Below are 19162 nucleotides of genomic sequence, written 5' to 3'. Positions count from 1 at the left end.
GCCAAATAATACATACATGGATATTGATGAGTGGAAATGAATAATGCAAGAATAGGAGAGGGTGTTATACCAGTTAAAATGTTAAACAGATATTGATCAAACTGTCTCATTTCAACATTCATGACTGTTTAAGTAAATCTGTGTATAGATTTGTGGTAATTTCTTCTAACGCATTTCCATAAAAATGTGTATATCATGATATATATTGTTATGAACTGTATTTTAAGATTATTGTGATACATATATTTGGTAACACTTTAGTTTAGGGTCCAATTCTCTCTATTAACTAGTTGCTTATTATCATGTATATTACTAGGATATTGTCTGTTTATTAGTACTTATAATGCACATATTAATGCCTTATTCTTGATGACCATATTCTACATCCCATAATCCACCCAATACCTAAACTTAACAACTACCTTACTAACTATTAATAATCAGCAATTAGGAGTTTATTGAAGCAAAAGTCATAGTTAATAGTGAGAATTGGACCCTAAACTAAAGTGTGATCACACATTTTTTCTTTCTTATGAGAGAAGAAAGCGAGTGTGGAGTAACACAAAATACATGAAACTAGCATAGCTAATACTGTCTAAAATGTTACCTGAGGACTATTTTAGTGTTTAATATTTTGTCATATAGAATTCGCTCCATATGAAATACTGTGGTTTTGCACAGCAAAATTCGATTATCAGTTTAAATCCTCTGTTGACTAATTCTCCATAAAGCATGATTGAGTCTAATCGCTCATTCAGTATCACAGTGTTGCGTTTCTTCCATAGCAACCATCTTAGTAACCGCTTTGACCAGTATATGGGTAAAAAGCTAAACCGTCTCCTTGTTGCTAAGACTGTTGCCATGGAAGTGATGTTAGATTTTCTCCTGATGCAGAGTTGAATATGTGTGTGTGATCTCAGAAGTCCTGATAAAAATAATGTTCTCTCTGTTTGACCTGTAAGTGAGTGTGTTGATAATGTTTCATTGATGCTTGCAGATGGAGTTCATTGCCTTACCTGTGCGCTAATGCTGCTCAACACTGACCTTCATGGCCATGTAAGTGACCTCTGACCCTCTGGTAGGGTTGCGTGTATTAGCAGCTAAATGAGAAATGACAGTTTGTTCCCTCTTTGCCACAAGCACATGAAATCAGACGCCGTTTGACCTTATCAGCGGATGTAAAGATCCCACTGGAGGAGGAGGATATGACTGGGTCATATTTACTCAAAAAAAGCTTTTTGGGGAGGGTGCATCAAGGATGTCAGCTTTTTTTTTATTTATTATTATCTGTGATCAAATATTGAAGGTTAAACCTGTCAGATCTGCAGCTGGTTGTAACCACAGGAAGAAAACAAAAATAAATGATTCGGGTATGTGCCATCAGTAACTACAGTGAAGGAACGAGAAAGTTTCGCACCCCCCACTACTTCCTAAGTGAAATGTGAGGTGCATTGTGGGTACTCTAAGAATAGCTCCTCTCATTGGTCTCCATGGAGTTTGATCATGTGTCTTGGAGTTAGTTTGACACATTCAGTAGGACGCATGTGCCGTGGAGATCTCATGCCCACGCCGCAGCACTTCTCTAGACGCGTTCGTTTCAAACATTGTTTGATTTCGTGTCATGTGGGTGAATGCAGCTGAAAGTTGCGCAGCCGCGGATCTGTTCAGAAATGTATGCCAGACACCCACACACACATACACGACTGCGCTTGTGGAGGGAAGCGTTGTGCACATCACACAGGTTATATGAGGCAGAGCAGGGAATCTCCTCAAAGCCTGTCCCGGGCCAATTAAACCTCCAAAAGACGAAGTTTGAAAGATTAAAGAAGATATTTGTGTTTTATGCAATATGACTGTTCAGACTGTGGTCACATTGCAAAACATCTGACCTGTATCGGATTTAGTGCCACATATGGCACAAATCTGAATTGAAAAGATCCTATTCCATGTAGTCTGTGCCGATCACACTGGCCTTGTTTACACTGTCAGTGAAATGTGACCCAATTCTGATTTTTTGCTCATAAGTGACACAGATCGGATGTGTTCTATGACAGTGTAAACAGGAAAAAAACGAATGCATTCGGATATTTCGAGATTGGTTTCAGGCCTCATTCATATGTGGAAATAAATCAGATATAAATCAGATATGTGCCAATGCGACTGTCATGTGAACAGGCAGATCGGATTTTCTGAGGCATTAGGCAACGTCTCCGCAGTTTAATGACGAGAGAAACCCCGACGCACATCTGCAAAGGGACGGCCCGACAAAACTTTGTGTCGTCGTAGGAGAGGAATGTTGACACACTTTGACAGAACATATCAAAGGTTGGCTTGCTCATCTTAAAATTTCGGACCGACTGCTCCTCGTTAAGGCCCGCCACAATATGCTCCCGCCAGTCCTGAGATCTCTCTGCACACAATAACTGAAGCATATGCGGAGGGTGCTATGATGGACCTTTTCGTCCTCCTCCGCCTCAAAATCATGGAGATGTTTGGCGAACTTTGCATATATCGCAGTGCTAGCATGAAGCATATTTTGTGTTTACCCATCTGTGCAAGAACCCCCTTTAAGCATGCGCGATGTTTCAGATAGTATGGCGTAAGTGTAAACACGTGAATCGGATATGGGTCACGATTGAAAGAATGTGTAAACAGACGGATGTAGGCAACAAATCAAAATTGGGCATCAAGACCTGCAGTGTAAACAAAGTCATGCATAGTCAACAAAGTGTGCACTGTCATGACAAAATCAGATCTGAGTCACATATGTAGTAATAAATCAGATGTTTTGCAATGAGACCTCAGTCTGAACATTCATATTGGGATTCATGTCACTTTTACATCACTAGTCTAGAGCAACATTATCACAATTCTGCGCTCATGGGAGTCACTCCAAAGATTTTACACACCGGTAGTTCTTTAGTCACTCGGTTAATATGTAAGACGTCATTGAAGTTAGTCAGTGGACGGACAGTGAGGGAAAACTATCTCTCTTTCTCCTCATCCTCGGCTTAGTCCTCCTTATTGCCTGCGCATGAGTTTGTGGACTTCTGCGGCACATCGGCTTATAGATGAGCCCGTAATACTGACTTCAGTCAGCTCAGTGTTTGCTTCCGAATTTTCCGTGACGGGGACCTGTTCACACTCTAATCTATGGAAGCTTGTTTCCGCCACAAAAAAAAAAAAAAAGATAATTGCGACTTTTTATCTCACAATTGCGAGATATAAAGTCAGAATTGCGTGAAATAGTTGCAATTGCGTGTTTTAAAGTCAGAATTGCGAGATATAAAGTCAGAATTGCGTGAAATAAAGTCACAATTGCTTGTTATAAAGTCAGAATTCGGACTTTTTTTTCTCGCAATTGCGACTTTATATCACGCAATTCTGACTTTGTCTCAGAATTCTGACTTTATAATACGCAATTGGGAGATATAAAGTCAGAATTGCATGATATAAAGTTGCAATTGCGTGTTATAAAGTCAGAATTGTGAGATATAAACTACTCTAAGGTAAAAAAAAAAAGTCCGTCTTTTTTTTCCCCATAGAATTGGACTTTATATCTCACAATTCTGAGAAAAGATGTCAGAATTGCGAGATATAAACTCGCAATTATGTGTTATAAAGTCAGAATTGCGAGATATAAAGTCAGAATTCTGAGATATAAAGTCAGAATTGCGTAATATAAAGTCGCAATTGCGAGAAAAAAAGTCAGAATTCTGACTTTATAAGACACAATTCTGACTTTATATCTCAGAATTCTGACTTTATTTCACGCAATTCTGACTTTATATCTCGCAATTCTGAGAAATAAAGTCAGAATTGCGAGATGTAAACTCGCTATTGTGAGATAAAAAGTCGCAATTATCTTTTAAAATGTTTTATTCAGTGGCAGAAACAAGCTTCCATACTAATCTGATGCTGGCTGCATTAAAAATAAAAAGTGAGCAGCCAATCAAAACAAATCAGATCTGAGCAGTTAATCTGAATTGAGCACTTCGGCTCGCGGTGTGAACGTAGCCGTACTGTATTCCTGAAAGCTGTCAGAATGAACTCCAGATGTTTGCTCACTCATGCTCTTCAGAATGAGGATGTGTCAAACAGCAGCGACATCACTGAAGCCCATTCAAGAAAAGGGTCTTTGGTATTTCCCGACCAAACGTCCTGTTTCAACGGTACATTACACTACCATTCAGAAAGTCAGAAAGAGCTTTTGTTTTTAAATGAATATTTTTGTTCAGCAAAGAATGATTAAAATAGATTAAAAAACAGTAAAGACTTTTCCATTGTTGTGAAAAATGTCTAAAGAAATTGTTCATTTGAATGGTTTCCACAGAAATATGAATCAGCACAACTGTTTTCAACATGGATAATAATCAGAAATGTTTCTTCATCATGAAATCATCTTATTAGAGTGATTTCTGAAGGATCATGTTATGATGCTGAAAATTGAGCTTTGATCACAGAATAAATTACACTTTACTATTTATTCACATAGAAAACAGCATTATTGAATTGTAATAATATTTCACAATATTCTTGATGTAATTCTTGATCACATAAAGCCAGGCGTGATGAGCATAAGAGAAACAACAGCGTACGTCAATACAGGAAAACAAAACTGCACTCATCAAGCCATATCACGTACATCTCTTTTTATCAGGGCATTGTTTGTGACAGGACAATTAACTGCATTTTCCCATAATGCAATTTCATTACACTTACTGTAAAACATAATGGAGCTCATCCTTTATAAGAACAATGTTTTTTAGGAACATAAATATCATTAGGTATCACAAATGCTAACATGATTCATTCAGAATGAAATAAAATATGAGATGGTCCTTTCCTGCATTACAGTAATGAGAATTAAACCATTTGCCTTGTATTTATGAGTGTAATATATGGTTACTGGGCAAGACTCAAATGTTTCTTTTAAGAATGATTTATTGTGCTTGCAACATAGCGACTTTGCTGATGTTGTGATCTGTGTGCATTGCAGATCCATGTCAGATCACACAGAAAGAGAGCAATAGCTGTTAAAGTGATGGATGACGCGATGAAATTCGTGACGAAACCGCCGAGCGAGATCTTGTGGAGTCGTGTTTGGAAGCAGCCTGCGTCTCTCTTTGATTTCTCGTGCCAGTCTGAACATTTGTCAGTGCCATCCACCTACAAACTCGGCTGGTGCTGGCAGGAACAGTGAAGTCAGTGGAACAAACACCGGCTGCGCTTTATTTTAGAAGGCAAGCGGCCGCTCCTGCAGTCTTTCTCATGCCTTTATAAAAGCAGCAATCTGAGAAATCAAGGTTCAGACAGAGTAATTGTAGACGTGCTTGTCTAATAGCAGCAGTGAGTGAAAAGCCTAAAGCTCACTGTAAACGGTGAGTTATGTCGCAGATCTCACGGCTGGTCGCAGGATTGTTCATATTGTTCTCTGCTTGTGTCTGCGTGATCGGTTATAGCGGCGCTATGAAAATGGTTTGGTGCTTATTTATTTGCCACATCTATTTTTGTGCTTTTGCTTTCTCACATAACACGTTTCTCACATATAGTAGAAAGTCTGCGTTCACACAGCAGCAGAATGCGGTTGTCAGTCCTGTATTTGAGTCTTTAATACGGTTACGTTCACACACTGTTCAGATATTTATGGGAATGACAGCCGCTTTCTATAACCGAACTCACACCTGGAAATATTCAGGACTGACAACAGCATTCTAGGAAAACCCGCGCTGTGTGAACAGAACCGGACTGACATCTGGTTTCTGTCAGTATTCAAGACGCTACTGTAAGTCGCTGATTGAACGGGACATTTTGGCTATGTTCACACTGTCAGTCCAAATCAGATTATTTGTGTATGCGATTGTAATCTGATCTAAAATTATTGATGTCCGCACTGTGTATCGAAACTGTTCAGATCCGATTTGTGTTTCCATGCCTCGTTCGTTTTCAGGAATATCTGCATTGGTTTCTGTGGCAATGACATTGCATTGGTAGGAATACGCCAAAAACAACAACAGCAACAACAACAACCGCAACATGGAGGGGTTTGCAATCAAGATGTTGTCTTATTTACATTTTACAACATGGAAGTGTGTAGCTGTGTCTTTTGAATCGCATCAGAACCGGAGGAGGCTGGGATGAGCGGCTTTATTCTGTGCTGTCGTCTCCGCCGCTCTCAAAACATGTCTCCGTTATATTGTCATTTTCTGCTGTTTAACACTTTCCAGCAACACAACCTTGTGTCTGCAGTGACTTTCAGCAGTTTCCTATAACAACGTCTGGCGTTTATGTTTTACGTGGCGTGAGAAAGTCACATAAACCACACGAAATCCGATCAGAGTGGTCAGACTGAAACGGATCTCCAGAAATGCGATTTGAACAAGATTTCAAACCACATATGAAGTTCACATCATCCACATATGGATGTAGCTTGAAACAGATTTCATGTAATTTTTTTGCTGTTCACACTAGCTCATTCTGATCGGATTTCAAGCGGATATGCACAAAAATCGGATTTGGACTGACAGTCTGAACGCATAGCCTTTTAGAGACTCACACCTGTAAGTTAAATCTGTTGTCAATCCCAAAAACATAGATACTTTTCTTTGGATAGTTCATGCTCTAACATTATGCAAACTGTTTTAGTGATTCAATGAATAGTTACATTTTATTATTAAATGTTTTATATAAAGACATTCAAAAAAATAAATTATGTACACAAACTGTAAAAAGAGCAAATATTCATGGACCCATCAGTAATGTCTCATTAGTGAGCAATTACACAGTACAGTTAAATTATATTATGTTATTAGATCAGATCAGTTCCGGCGCTGTAATTGATATTCTTAATCCTGTGCATGATGTTAAAGACGTCGCCTCCTCCAGCAGAGTTTGGTCCACTGCATCAGTCTGTGAATTATGACATGAGCTTGGCATTATATGATGTCAGACATTTGTTTTTAAATCACCCTTTGCTTTGCATCCATCAAGTTACACATGTGGAGAGAAAGCAATCAAATAATATGAAGATATTTATTGAATTATCCAGGCCTATATTTGGGGTCTATATTTTCTCTTAATGTTTTTGAAAGAAGTCTCTACTGGTCACCGAGGCTGCGTTTATTTGATCAAGCATAAATTATGAAAATTGGTTTAAAACAGCTGCTTTCTATGTGAATATATGTGTGTGTGTGTGTGTGTGTGTGTGTGTGTGTGTGTGTGTATCTGTATTTTCAGCATCATTACTCCAGTCTTCAATGTCACACGATCCTTCAGAAATCACTCTAATATGATGATTTGATGCTCAAGAAACATTTATCATTATGTTGAAAACAGCTGTGCTGCCTCATATTTTTAAGGAAACTGTGATACTTTGTTCAGAATTCATTGATGAATATTAAGTTCAAAAGAATAGAATTAATTTGAAATAGAAATAGTTTATAACATGATGTTATTTTTATTGTCACTTTGATCAGTTTAATAGAGCCTTACTGAATGAAAGTATTAATTTCTTTCTTTCTAGTGTGTTTAATATATAAACTGTTTTAGATTGAACTTCCAGCAAAGACACTTCCTACATAGTGATAAATGCTGTGATATAAGATCTCACCCCAGCTGTGAATATGGCTCCTTATTTTCATACCAGCTTCTCCTGAGTCTGTAAATGTGATGAGAAAGCAGGACTGGCTGATTCACTGGGATGAGTGCATTACAGATCTGCTCCGGTCACGTCCGGGTTACATCAGGGAGATGCAGTGCCATCCTGTCCCATTAACAGCCCAATAAATGTTTCTCCTGCCCCACAGAATATTGGGAAGAAGATGACGTGCCAGGAATTCATCAATAACCTGGAAGGACTGAACGGAGGACAAGATTTCCCCCGGGAGCTGCTAAAGGTAAGACTCGAACACTTCTCCCAGCATTCCTCTGTGAGATCACGTGTGAAAGGATGCATTACATTGAAAATGGAAATCAGCTTCTCCAGATCCGTGAAGCCCGGTGATATTCCAGAACACACAATGCCGTCCACTTTCCCCTGTTTTCAGAAGATCATCTGATCCTTACTAATCAATCCCCATCAACCTGATGTTTGTACACATGATACAAGTTCAGGACAAAAGCGCTCTTGACTTGGATTCATTATTAATGGATGCTGTTATTGGAGACCGACAGGGGCGTTTGGAGGCTTTAACTAATGCAGCAGGATGGTTAAAAGTGAAAACTAAAGTGAAAATACAAATATATCTTGTGGGAATGCTGAATGCAATGATGTGCGATATCAAACTTGTGTGGCTAAAGCGTCTGCGTTTACAATAAGACAGAACAGGATAGAGAGAGCAGGAGAGGATTTATTTGTTTTTCCTCTTTATATGGAGTTAATAGTTTATGTAAATTTTCCGATGTTGAGTTGTGATCGCAAGTAACGCTCACACAGATTTAAATGTATGCATTTGGCAGTAGCTAATCGAAAGCTTTCGACATTATGTTGTTGTTTGAGCTACAGGAACAACAAAAGTTGCAGTAGATTAACAAAAATGAATACAAACTGTTATTAAACCATATTTTTTTAAAGAAAAAATTAATTCCCTGAATTTAATTATAATCCACAAATATAACTTGTAATTTATTAAAAGCATAGGAGGGTTAAACACAGGCTGGCTTAAACAGATGTCATGTAGAATTGAGAAGCCCTTGTTATTAGCGACACCGGTGGCCGTTGAGTGAACTGCAGCTTCTCTGCGGAGGTCTTTCTCATTCTTTGCTTAGAAGTAAAAGGGTTCAGAGATACCTCTACAGCGATAGACTGTCAACAACATCCCGACGCCGTCAACGCTGCTGAGAGCGACGTTTAGATGAACGTGAATATGTGCTGTGTGCTTTCCTCAATAACAGAATAAACACAACAAAAATGACAGCGGTGAGAAAACAGCAGTTCAGAAAGCATCTGATCATAGCGATGAGGATATGTCTTCTCCAGATCTGCGATTCACCCGCATCATGTCGACAGATGAGGTCATTCAGACTACACTGTGATGATAGTTTGATTATAAATTATAATTAAGACTGTAGACTATATAGATCTGGCTATGTCAGACTATAGTTTGAATCAATTCCTTTTCTTTGCATGACACATTACAGTACAGAACGGCTCGCTCTGCGTTATCCTGAACATCAGCTTTCGGTTCATGTGTCACTGAACGGAAGAGAGGCTCTCAGGAGATTAAACATCACATCCTTTAGATTTTCCCGCCAAAACCGGCCCGAATCCTTCACATAATAATCAGTCTACAGGCTTTCATACACAACCTAGGAAGTCTGGGAAGGCCTCGGGTTTTTTTGTTGCCAGAGGATGCTTAGATATTGCCACTTATTTCGGCACATGGTCAGAATATTGCCATGACCAAGTAAAACATGTAGGGGTTTTGTTTGAGCTAGAGCTGAAATTTGATAAGCAGATTAATGCTGCGGTTAAGAGTTGCTTTTTCCAGATTACGTAAAGCCTATTCTGTTAAAAAACGATTTAGAAAAGGTTAGTAATGCCTTTGTTTGGTCTCGCCTTGTTTTGTATGTCAGACCATCACGCTTGCAATTAGACCAGACTGCTAAGAGAAGTCATCATATTTCTCCTATTTTAGCTTCTCTCAGGGATGCCTGGATAAAATATGAAACTCTGCTGTATGTTTTTAAAGCAGTGCATGGGATAGCTCCTGCTTATGTGTCTGAGCTTATTGCTCTTCATCCTCACCTAGGTCTTTAAGATCAAATAATGAGTCATTGCTTTCTGTCCCTCAATCTGATTTAAAGTTAAAAGGCACCCGGCGTTCGCTGTCGCGGGTCCGAGGCTGTGGAATAGTCTGCCTCTTGAACTAGGAGAGATCACATCTTTAAATGTTTTTAAAGCTCGCGTTAAAAATGACTTCTTGTTACTCCTGCGCCTTTGAGAGGTTGGGCTAGTATCTGGATTAGGAAGTTGTATGTTGTTTATGTGTTTTATGCTGTTGATTGTACAGCACTTTGGTCTGCAGGTGCAGTTGTAAAGTGCTTTATAAATAAAGTAAAGTGAAAGTAAAGTTTCATTACAAACTGTTCTCAATAAAAAAAGCAATTAATTCCTGAAAAGTCCTACATATAGCCCCTTTAAAACCTGCATATGTACCTTCTAGGGCTACTCAGCACTACAGTATGTTACTTAAGGCAATATCATTTGTCAGTTCTTGACGAAACATAACACGAGTGTCCAGATGAGAGATTAATCGTAAATGCAATAGCCAGTTTGGAAGGCTATTCAGACATCTACCGGAAACTTTGATTGATTGTGCCCTTTTTTGAGGTGGTTTGATTCACCGTCAGATCTGTGGCCCTGCTGCTACTCTATCTTTGTCCCATGATGCCTCTGCAATGTCCGGTGCTGGCACAGTTCAATCAGCTCAATCAGCAACAGGCCGTAACTGCCCGCATGGACTCCAGCTCCAGTGAGTGTGAGCTGCCAAAATCAGTGCGCATAAATAATTAAATACCCCCCAACGACCAGCTCTTCCGGATAGTGCACATCCGCCCCTTTCTGTCCCGCTTTATTAAAATGAAGACACTTCACACACTAACAGAATGTGTATTGCATGCTTAATAACTTGGCAGTAACTTCAGTGCGCACTTTATATGACGTTATGTAAAGCTGCACCAAAACTGAGTGCCCTTGCCGAGCGTCTGTCGTGACTGTCCTCTGCCAACTCCACGAGACGCCTGCATTTATGAGCCTCTCATGGCCTGATCGCAGGTATCGGAGAGGAGAGGATAGGATAAGGGAGAGGAGAAGAGGAGAGGAGTGGATGAGGAAGAGGATAGGATGAGGGAGAGAAGAGGAAGAGGAGAGGATAGGATGGGGGAGAGGAAGAGGAGAGGGATAGGAGAGGATGAGGAAGAGGAGAGGAGAGGATGAGGAAGAGGAGAAGATGAGGGAGAGGATGAGGAAGAGGAGAGGAGAGGATGAGGAGAGAAGAGGATAGGAGAGGATGAGGAAGAGGAGAGAAGAGGATAGAAGAGGAGAGGAAGAGGATAGGAGAGGAAGAGGAGAGGATGAGGGAGAGGAAGAGAAGAGAAGAGGATAGAAGAGAAGAGGATGAGGAAGAGGAAAGAAGAGGATAGAAGAGAGAAGAGAAAAGGATAGAAGAGGAGAGGATGAGGAGAGAAGAGAAGAGGATAGAAGAGGAGAGGATGAGGAAGAGAAGAGGATAGAAGAGAAGAGGAGAGGATGAGGAAGAGAAGAGGAGAGAAGAGAAGAGAAGAGGAGAGAAGAGAAGAGGAGAGGAGAGGAGAGGAGAGGATGAGGAGAGAAGAGAAGAGGATAGAAGAGGAGAGGATAGAAGAGAAGAGGAGAGGATAGAAGAGAAGAGGAGAGGATAGAAGAGGAGAGGAGAGAATATAAGAAGAGAAGAGGATAGAAGAGAAGAGGATAGAAGAGAAGAGGATGAGGAAGAGAAGAGAAAAGAGAAGAGGATAGAAGAGGAGAGAAGAGGATAGAAGAGATGAGGATGAGGAAGATGAGAGAAGAGGAGAGAAGAGAAGAGGAGAGGATGAGGAAGAGAAGAGGATAAAAGAGAAGAGGATAGAAGAGAAGAGAAGAGGATAGAAGAGAAGAGGATAGAAGAGAAGAGGATAGAAGAGAAGAGAAGAGGATAAAAGAGAAGAGGATAGAAGAGAAGAGAAGAGGATAGAAGAGAAGAGGATAGAAGAGAAGAGGATAAAAGAGGAGGATAAAAGAGAAGAGGATAGAAGAGAGGATAGAAGAGAAGAGGATAAAAGAGAAGAGGATAGAAGAGAGGATGAGGAAGAGAAGAGGATAGAAGAGGAGAGGAGAGGATGAGGAAGAGAAGAGGATAGAAGAGAAGAGGATAGAAGAGGAGACGATAGAAGAGCGGAGGATGAGGAAGAGGAGAGGATAGAAGAGAAGAGGATGAGAAGAGGATAGAAGAGGAGAGGAGAGAAGAGGAGAGAAGAGAAGAGAAGAGGAGAGGAGAGGAGAGGAGAGGAGAGGAGAGGAGAGGAGAGGAGAGGAGAGGAGAGGAGAGGAGAGGAGAGGAGAGGAGAGGAGAGGAGAGGAGAGGAGAGGAGAGGAGAGGAGAGGAGAGGAGAGGAGAGGAGAGGAGAGGAGAGGAGAGGAGAGGAGAGAAGAGAAGAGAAGAGAAGAGAAGAGAAGAGAAGAGAAGAGAAGAGAAGAGAAGAGAAGAGAAGAGAAGAGAAGAGAAGAGAAGAGAAGACTTGGTTCTTCAGGTTAATTTTAAGATTTGTAATGTTTTTAAAAGGAGTCTCTTCTGCTCACCAAGGCTGCATTTATTTGATAAAAAATACACAAAAAAAAGTTAAATTGTGAATATTATTACAATTTAAAATAACTGTTTTCTATGTGAATATATAGTAAAGTGTAATTTATTCCTGTAATCAAAGCTGCATTTTCAGCATCATTGCTCCAATCTTCAGTGTCACATGATCCTTCAGAAATCACTCTATGATGATTTGATGATCAAGAAACATTCATTATTATTATCTATGTTGAATTTTTTTTTTCAGAATTCATTGATGAATAGAAAGTTCAAAAGAACAGCATTTATTTGAAATAATACGTCTTTACTGTTACTTTTTATCAATTTAATTCATCCTTGATGAATAAAAGTATTGATTTCTTTTCTTTCCCCCAAAATATAAAATAAAAATTCTTACTGACTCCAAGCCTTTGATGTATAATAGTGTATAATGTTGCAAAGGTTTCTATTTCAGATTAATGCTGTTCTATTTCTTTCTATTCATCAAAGAATCCTGAAATAAAAATGTAAATAACTGTTTTCAACACTGATAATAGTCAGAAATATTTCTTGATCATCAAATCATCATATCAGAGTGATTTCTGAAGGATCATGTGACACTGAAGACTGGAGTAATGATGCTGAAAATTCAGCTTTGATCACAGGAATAAATGACTGTATATTCACATAGAAAACAGCTTGTTTACATTGTAATAATATTTCCCAATATTACTGTTTTTTGTATTTTTAATCAAATAAATGCAGCCTTGGTGAGCAAAAGAGACCTCTTTTAAAAACATTAAAAATCTTACAGATTGAAAACCTTTGAACGGCAGTGTATGTCTTACTGATGTTAGTCTCAAGAGTTCTTGTAATGGATGCAGATTATCTCGTCTAGGATGAGTTAGTTCAGCGCTGTGGAATGAAGCATCTTTGCATCTTTGACAGACGTGCCTCGGTCATATTGACGGATCAGACCGGTTTATGAAGATCTGAGAGTGCGAGGTCAGAATCATTGAAGTTGTTTTCAGCCCATTACAGTGACACACTCAGAGGACAAGGTCAAGTTTTTCTCTAGTCTGAGTCACTGTCTTATTTTCTGCAGTGATATTATCTCTCAGGTTGATTACCTGCCAAAACTCAAAATATATTGATGGCTTATATTAATTATATAATATCCTCTCATATTTCTAGGCTGGCATCTATCTGAAGGAAGTCTGGTAATGGCAGACTGAGTCTCATAGCGCCAGCAGCACCTTCGTAGCAGAACTTAAACGATTTAATTGCTGTCAGTGCGCAGACAAAATTACACTGCGTTCTAAATAGACACGGCCAGCACAACAGGTGATCACTCTCGATCCGTCTTTTTATAACCCGCTATGATAATTGATGCACGCAAATTGGTGGTAGAAAGATATGGATTTTTTGATGGCCCATACCAAGATTTTAAAGAGCAGGGTGGCCGAGGCCTGATATAAAGCTGCTTGCTACATTTAAAGACCGTAAATAACTAGGGCTGTCACATTTGTGAAAAAATCCGGTTCGATTTTTGAGACATATGTGCTCATTGAATCGATTGTAAAATCGATTTTCCATGTCTAAAGACGTTTCCATTTTAAACGCCAAATATGGGCAAATCCACGGACAACTAACAGGCATTAGGACGAACGTAAAGAGGGCGCTTGCGTGCACAAGTCAGCAATATTCCTGTTGATTTATTGGCGTGAAGTTTTGTGCACAATGACAAACAGGAGTGCAACATTCTCGAAAAGCAATAAGCAGAGTGGACTGCCATAACATCAATGAAAAGCATTACTGCAGTCTTCAACATGCCTGTGTTTACGGTTAGAAAAGTCAAACAAATGTTGCCTACGTAGGCGATTGTAGACCGTAGCCTGAATCTGTATGCATGAGACTGTCTGAATACCGGCAGAATTCACATTTTTGTAGTAAAAATAGAAACATTATGCAAAAGTATAATGTGTGTTTGTCATGGTGCGTTCACACCGGACACGAATAGCGCGTCAGGCGCGAGTGATTTCAATGTTAAGTCAATGCAAAGACGCGTTACGCGCTTAAAAAAATCCTGCGGCGCGAATGAGGCGTCAGAGTTGCTGTGTGACGCGCGTTCGCTGCGGGCGTATCGTGACGAGCTGGACGCGTTCCGAGAAAAGACCGTTAAAATCGATTCCCTATTTTCGTTTTCGAAACTTGTGTTGGTTGGTCTGATCGATTGTGCAATCGATTTCGAACGTAAAGTGACAGCCCTATAAATAACACATGCTGCTATGGAATTATATTTATTTTACATAATACTTACAAAATTAGAAATAAAAAATCTTCTTGTTTGTGTAAACCTTTTGTTATGGAAGCTTGTTCCCATATATAATGCTCGCAATTGCAAGAGAAAAAAGTCAGAATTAAGAGTTTATTTCTCACAATTCTGACTTTATAACTCGCAATTGCGATTTTTTTTTTAGCACGCAATTCTGAGATAAAAGTCTGAATTGTGAGAAAATGTCTCAATTAATTACCTTTTTTATTTTTTACTGTGTGGTGGAAACAAGCTTCCCTATAGACCTTATGCGCCAGAGAAACGAGGGCGCCACCATCTCTACTCTAGAATATCGTCTTTGAATCTCCGTCTTTGCGGTCGCTCTGTATATCTCTATGGCATCGCTGTCCAGGAGTAATTAGCTCTTGAAGTGGATTTACTTAATGTAAAGTTAACGAAAGTTATCATGAGGACTGTAATGTTTAAAGCAGATGTCTTAACAAATGTCAGTCGACCGGGAAGATTTTAAAACGAGCCATTCATTCATTATATGCAAGATCGCTGTGAAAATACAGACCGGGAGACCAAAGACAATGAGCGCAGCGCTGAAAAGGGGCGGAGCTTCATAAGGTCTATAATTGTGGTATTTTCACAAATAAAGAAATTCTTAAAAACGAAGTAAACACCGTAATCAACACCAACATCATATTTTCTCAAATAAAGACCAGGTCACCCTAATTTTATATACAGTACAAAGTGAATATGACATGAATATGATGGTGGCAAACTGGATATATTGCAGCATAGTTTGAAAGGAAGGGTTTAAAGCTTGTGCGTGTGCATTTATGTGCCCCCCCCCCCCCAATACAACTCACATGCTAGTTTAACTTCTTTATTTCCATCATAAATGGCATGTCGATTACATGCAAAACCTGATGTCTAAAAAAAAAACCAAATAAGCAAGCCCAAGAATCAGATAAATTCAGCACCACACAAATTCAGCACCACCGCAGCAAAAACGTTTAAATGCAACCAAATCCATTAGTAATCGGATTGATGGCTCAATCGGACTACTGATTCTGAAAAGCCTTCATGTAAACATCTTTATTGATCTGATTGAGCTCGATCCGAATTGAAAGGGATGGTTCATTCATTTTCTAGTCCTATCGAGAGAACACAAAAACACTTGATCGGATTGAAAACAAACTGAGAGGACTGCGTACAGTATGTGCAATGACGTTAAAATAGCGTAATGACGTATGACGCACTGAACGAGCTGTTCATCCTGCAGAATAAAGTGTTATATAAATGAGTGTCCCGTCATTGGTTTTGGGCGTTTTTACTGCTTGATAAAACACGGTACAACAACGGTCATATGCTCATTATCCCCAAATAATGACCAGAAATGGATAAATATTAATCCTACTGTTTAAAACAAACAAAAACCAATGTAGAAGATGGGTATTATGCGCAAACAGCAGGAAACTCTGTATATTCATGCAGTAGCCTATACCCACTCCATTCAGAATCATCAGTAGGAATGAATTCAGTCCGACTGAAACAAAAGCATGTAATAAGCATCTATAAGCAACTACCTAAAAGAGAAAACCATTTCACAAATGTCAAATCGACAACAGTGTCACGTTTGCAGAAATAATGGTAAATAATCCTTACTTTAGCAGAACAACTTTTTCTAGACTTTGTGTTACCGCCTTTGCTCACAACATTAGCTGCTGCTTGAGTCGTGTCGTTTGAGGCATTATTTCGCTGCTAGTGATGCCGATCGATGTCTGTCTTTTCTTGATTTCAAAGAAAAAAAAATTATCTTGCTGGTACTTTTTGAAGGGTAGCTCTGTCATGATATTTTCTCTTTTTTAATTTACGTTTCGCACAACCGCTAATCTGATGCTGCCTATCCATTTTGAATTTAATAGTATTGGTATTAAAATTAGTAATTAACTCTGACTGGGGGGAGGGGGCAAATCCACTGTGACCTGACCCAATCGCAATTCTTTATATGCATATATTTTATATTTTCTCTGTATATATTGTATCATTAACCCTCTGGGGTCTGGGCTGTTTTTGGGGCCCTTGAGATGTTCTGACATGCCCTGACATTTGTGCTTTTTTCAGTTGCTTATAAACATATTAATGGCAAAGGTGTAAATTCACTCTATAAAGCACAAACAGGGCTACCATAATATGTGAGCCACATGTATGTACATGTTTTCATTTTTGAGAGAATAATGTTTATGCATGGTTATTGAAAAAAATAAAAAATAAAATTTCTGAAATAAGGCCACAAAACACATAGTAAATATGTGTCAATAAGACTTTTGAATAATGGATGTCCTCGCCTAGTGTTTTTTCTTCAAAATTATGTGAAAATAGTCTTGCTTTATCGTTCACATAAAACAATACATTGATTTAAATTGATGTAAAACAGGTTTTGCTTGGAAAGCCAATATGCGAGGAGGCGTGAACGAGGAGTGGTTTACAACTTAGAACACCCACTCTGCATAATGACTCTGCATAATTAGCCATTCATTCAGGTGTGACACTGACTGAGCCACAATGCAAGATATATTTAGAAGAAGACTTATATTGATCATTTAAGATTTTGCTTACATCTATCTTGTAAATATGTTTTGCCATTTTATTAAAAAGGTTACAATTACAACAATATTACAATTTCAACAATATTTCAAGTGTACTCTTTCTTTGTTAAAAAAAAAAAGATTTTAGGCCTACATTTTATCTATGTATTCATTACTTTCATATTTCGCCTGACTGTAACGTTGTTTTCATGAAATATTAGGGCATATTGTTAATTTGCAGTTTAATACGTTGCTTATACAAATAGCCTACATTTTATTTCAGCATATTTCAGTCGATTTTTACTCATCTCAGTATAGCAATACAGTTTGCTGAAACATCATCATTCATTCACATACGCGATTTAAAAATTTAAACTGTCTTTGCCAGCTGTGGTAACCAGCGCGCATCTCTGCCGTTCATTCATTCATAAACAGAAACCCGCGTGAAGAAATTCACGTGAGAAGGAAAAAACTTACTAGTATTCCTTAGCTCGCTCCTCGATATACCCGCACTTCTGGGGGACATTTTCCATTATTATTCCTCACAGCTGCAAGACGGTGTAAACAAGTAATGATCTGAATAAATTTGTGTTTTCTCGCGCTGATATGGGGGCGTTCACAGGTTTGCGCGGATTGCCTCAGTCATTTGCGTTTGAATAGCGCGCGCTCTCCGTGGGCGGAGTCACATTACATCTGAATCAGCTGTAATTAGCTCGACTGGAATCGCTCTTTTTTAATACAGATTTCACAAGATGAGAATATTTGTTTTTTATATAAATTACTTCATTAAAAAGAAGAGAATTCAAGCTTCATGCCTGTGTGACTGTATGCCTGTTTGACTGAGTATTCGCTGAGTTATTGTTCATTTTCGGACGCGTTTCAGAATGGACGACACTGGCAGATAGAAGGCAGAACTCGCATCACGTTTATTTTTCTTTATTTGGCAAAAAGCACAACACTTTGTTTTTATTGTGAGTATACACAAAAATAATACACATTTAACAGAATCGATTGATGTATGAAACTTGTTTTGTAAAATCAAAGTCAAAAGAGTATTTCGGGTCTCAATTCAACTCATAAGGAAAAAAGCGAGCAGATCACGCCGGCGTGATCTCCGACCTCTGAGGGTTAACTGTTCATTTTGTATCTGCATCTCTTCCAGCAAAATAATACAAAACAACTATTTTAAAGGTTTAGTCATTCTCTAAATCATTTGGTGCCCCCTTATTGGCTGGTGCTCCAGGGCACTCGCCCAATCCCGTCTATGGATAATCCGGCCCTGAATAAAAGAGTAAAAAAGCTCATTTCGAGGTTTATACCTCACAATTCTGACTTTTTCCTTGCAATTCTTCATTTAAATCTCAATTAAGAGAAGAAAAATCTGAATTGCGAGATCTAAACTTGTTATTGTGATAATCTATCAATTACGAGTTATAAAGTCAGAATGGAGAAATAAAAATGCTACAGGTTTAAATGTTATCCAAGTCTAATGTTATGTTTAAATATCTGTAACTGTAACTGTAGGGCTGTATCTGTCAAAATAAAAGTCCTGGCACTGTCGAAATAAAGTTCACACACTTATCGGCCAAACAGAAAAACGTATTGTGTTGTTAATAAATAAATGCTAAATATCAGTCAATATTTAGTCCGTGGGAATATATTGGTCGACCACTGACAAAAATCCATTTTAATAGTATATTTTCATGTAGTTGGAGAGCTCCGCCCACAGTGAGATCTGGTCTTGAACTTTCTGAAGCTGCAAAACCTTGTGACTGACTGTGACTTTGCTACTTCATGCTGCATTTGTCATTTAATGAGGACAAAAAGATGACTTGACGCTGGCAACTCGTCATGTAGCGCCTGGTAACAACATGGTGGACACTCATGGACACTCTCCATCCCGCAGTGAAGAGCGTCTGATATACTGAAATAAAGCACTTCAGCTGATGCACTCTAATTGAATGAAATCTTTATAGGGTCTGTTTCCTGCTGAC

General features: G+C 38.8%; 1 protein-coding gene across 10 annotated transcripts in view; it reads left to right on the top strand.

Moving 5' to 3' along the window:
- The window catches only part of psd3l (pleckstrin and Sec7 domain containing 3, like), a 132714-nt gene that overhangs the window by 71275 nt on the left and 42277 nt on the right, over positions 1–19162 (top strand). For 8 of the 10 annotated variants that reach the window (XM_081354297.1, XM_081354294.1, XM_081354291.1 and 5 more), the window contains 2 exons: positions 998–1056; positions 7806–7895. In XM_081354297.1, coding sequence (XP_081210423.1) covers positions 998–1056; positions 7806–7895 — 149 coding nt within the window. Of the gene's footprint in view, positions 1–997; positions 1057–7805; positions 7896–8045; positions 8169–19162 lie in introns of those variants that run through there. The other 2 variants (XM_081354300.1, XM_081354295.1) reach the window with 2 other exon arrangements.

The sequence above is a fragment of the Scardinius erythrophthalmus genome (assembly GCF_964197995.2).
Source record: "Scardinius erythrophthalmus genome assembly, chromosome: 23".
NCBI classification, from domain to species: domain Eukaryota; kingdom Metazoa; phylum Chordata; class Actinopteri; order Cypriniformes; family Leuciscidae; genus Scardinius; species Scardinius erythrophthalmus.
The sequence above is the reverse complement of the archived record's forward strand: the minus strand, read 5'-3'. Positions and strand labels throughout refer to the sequence as shown.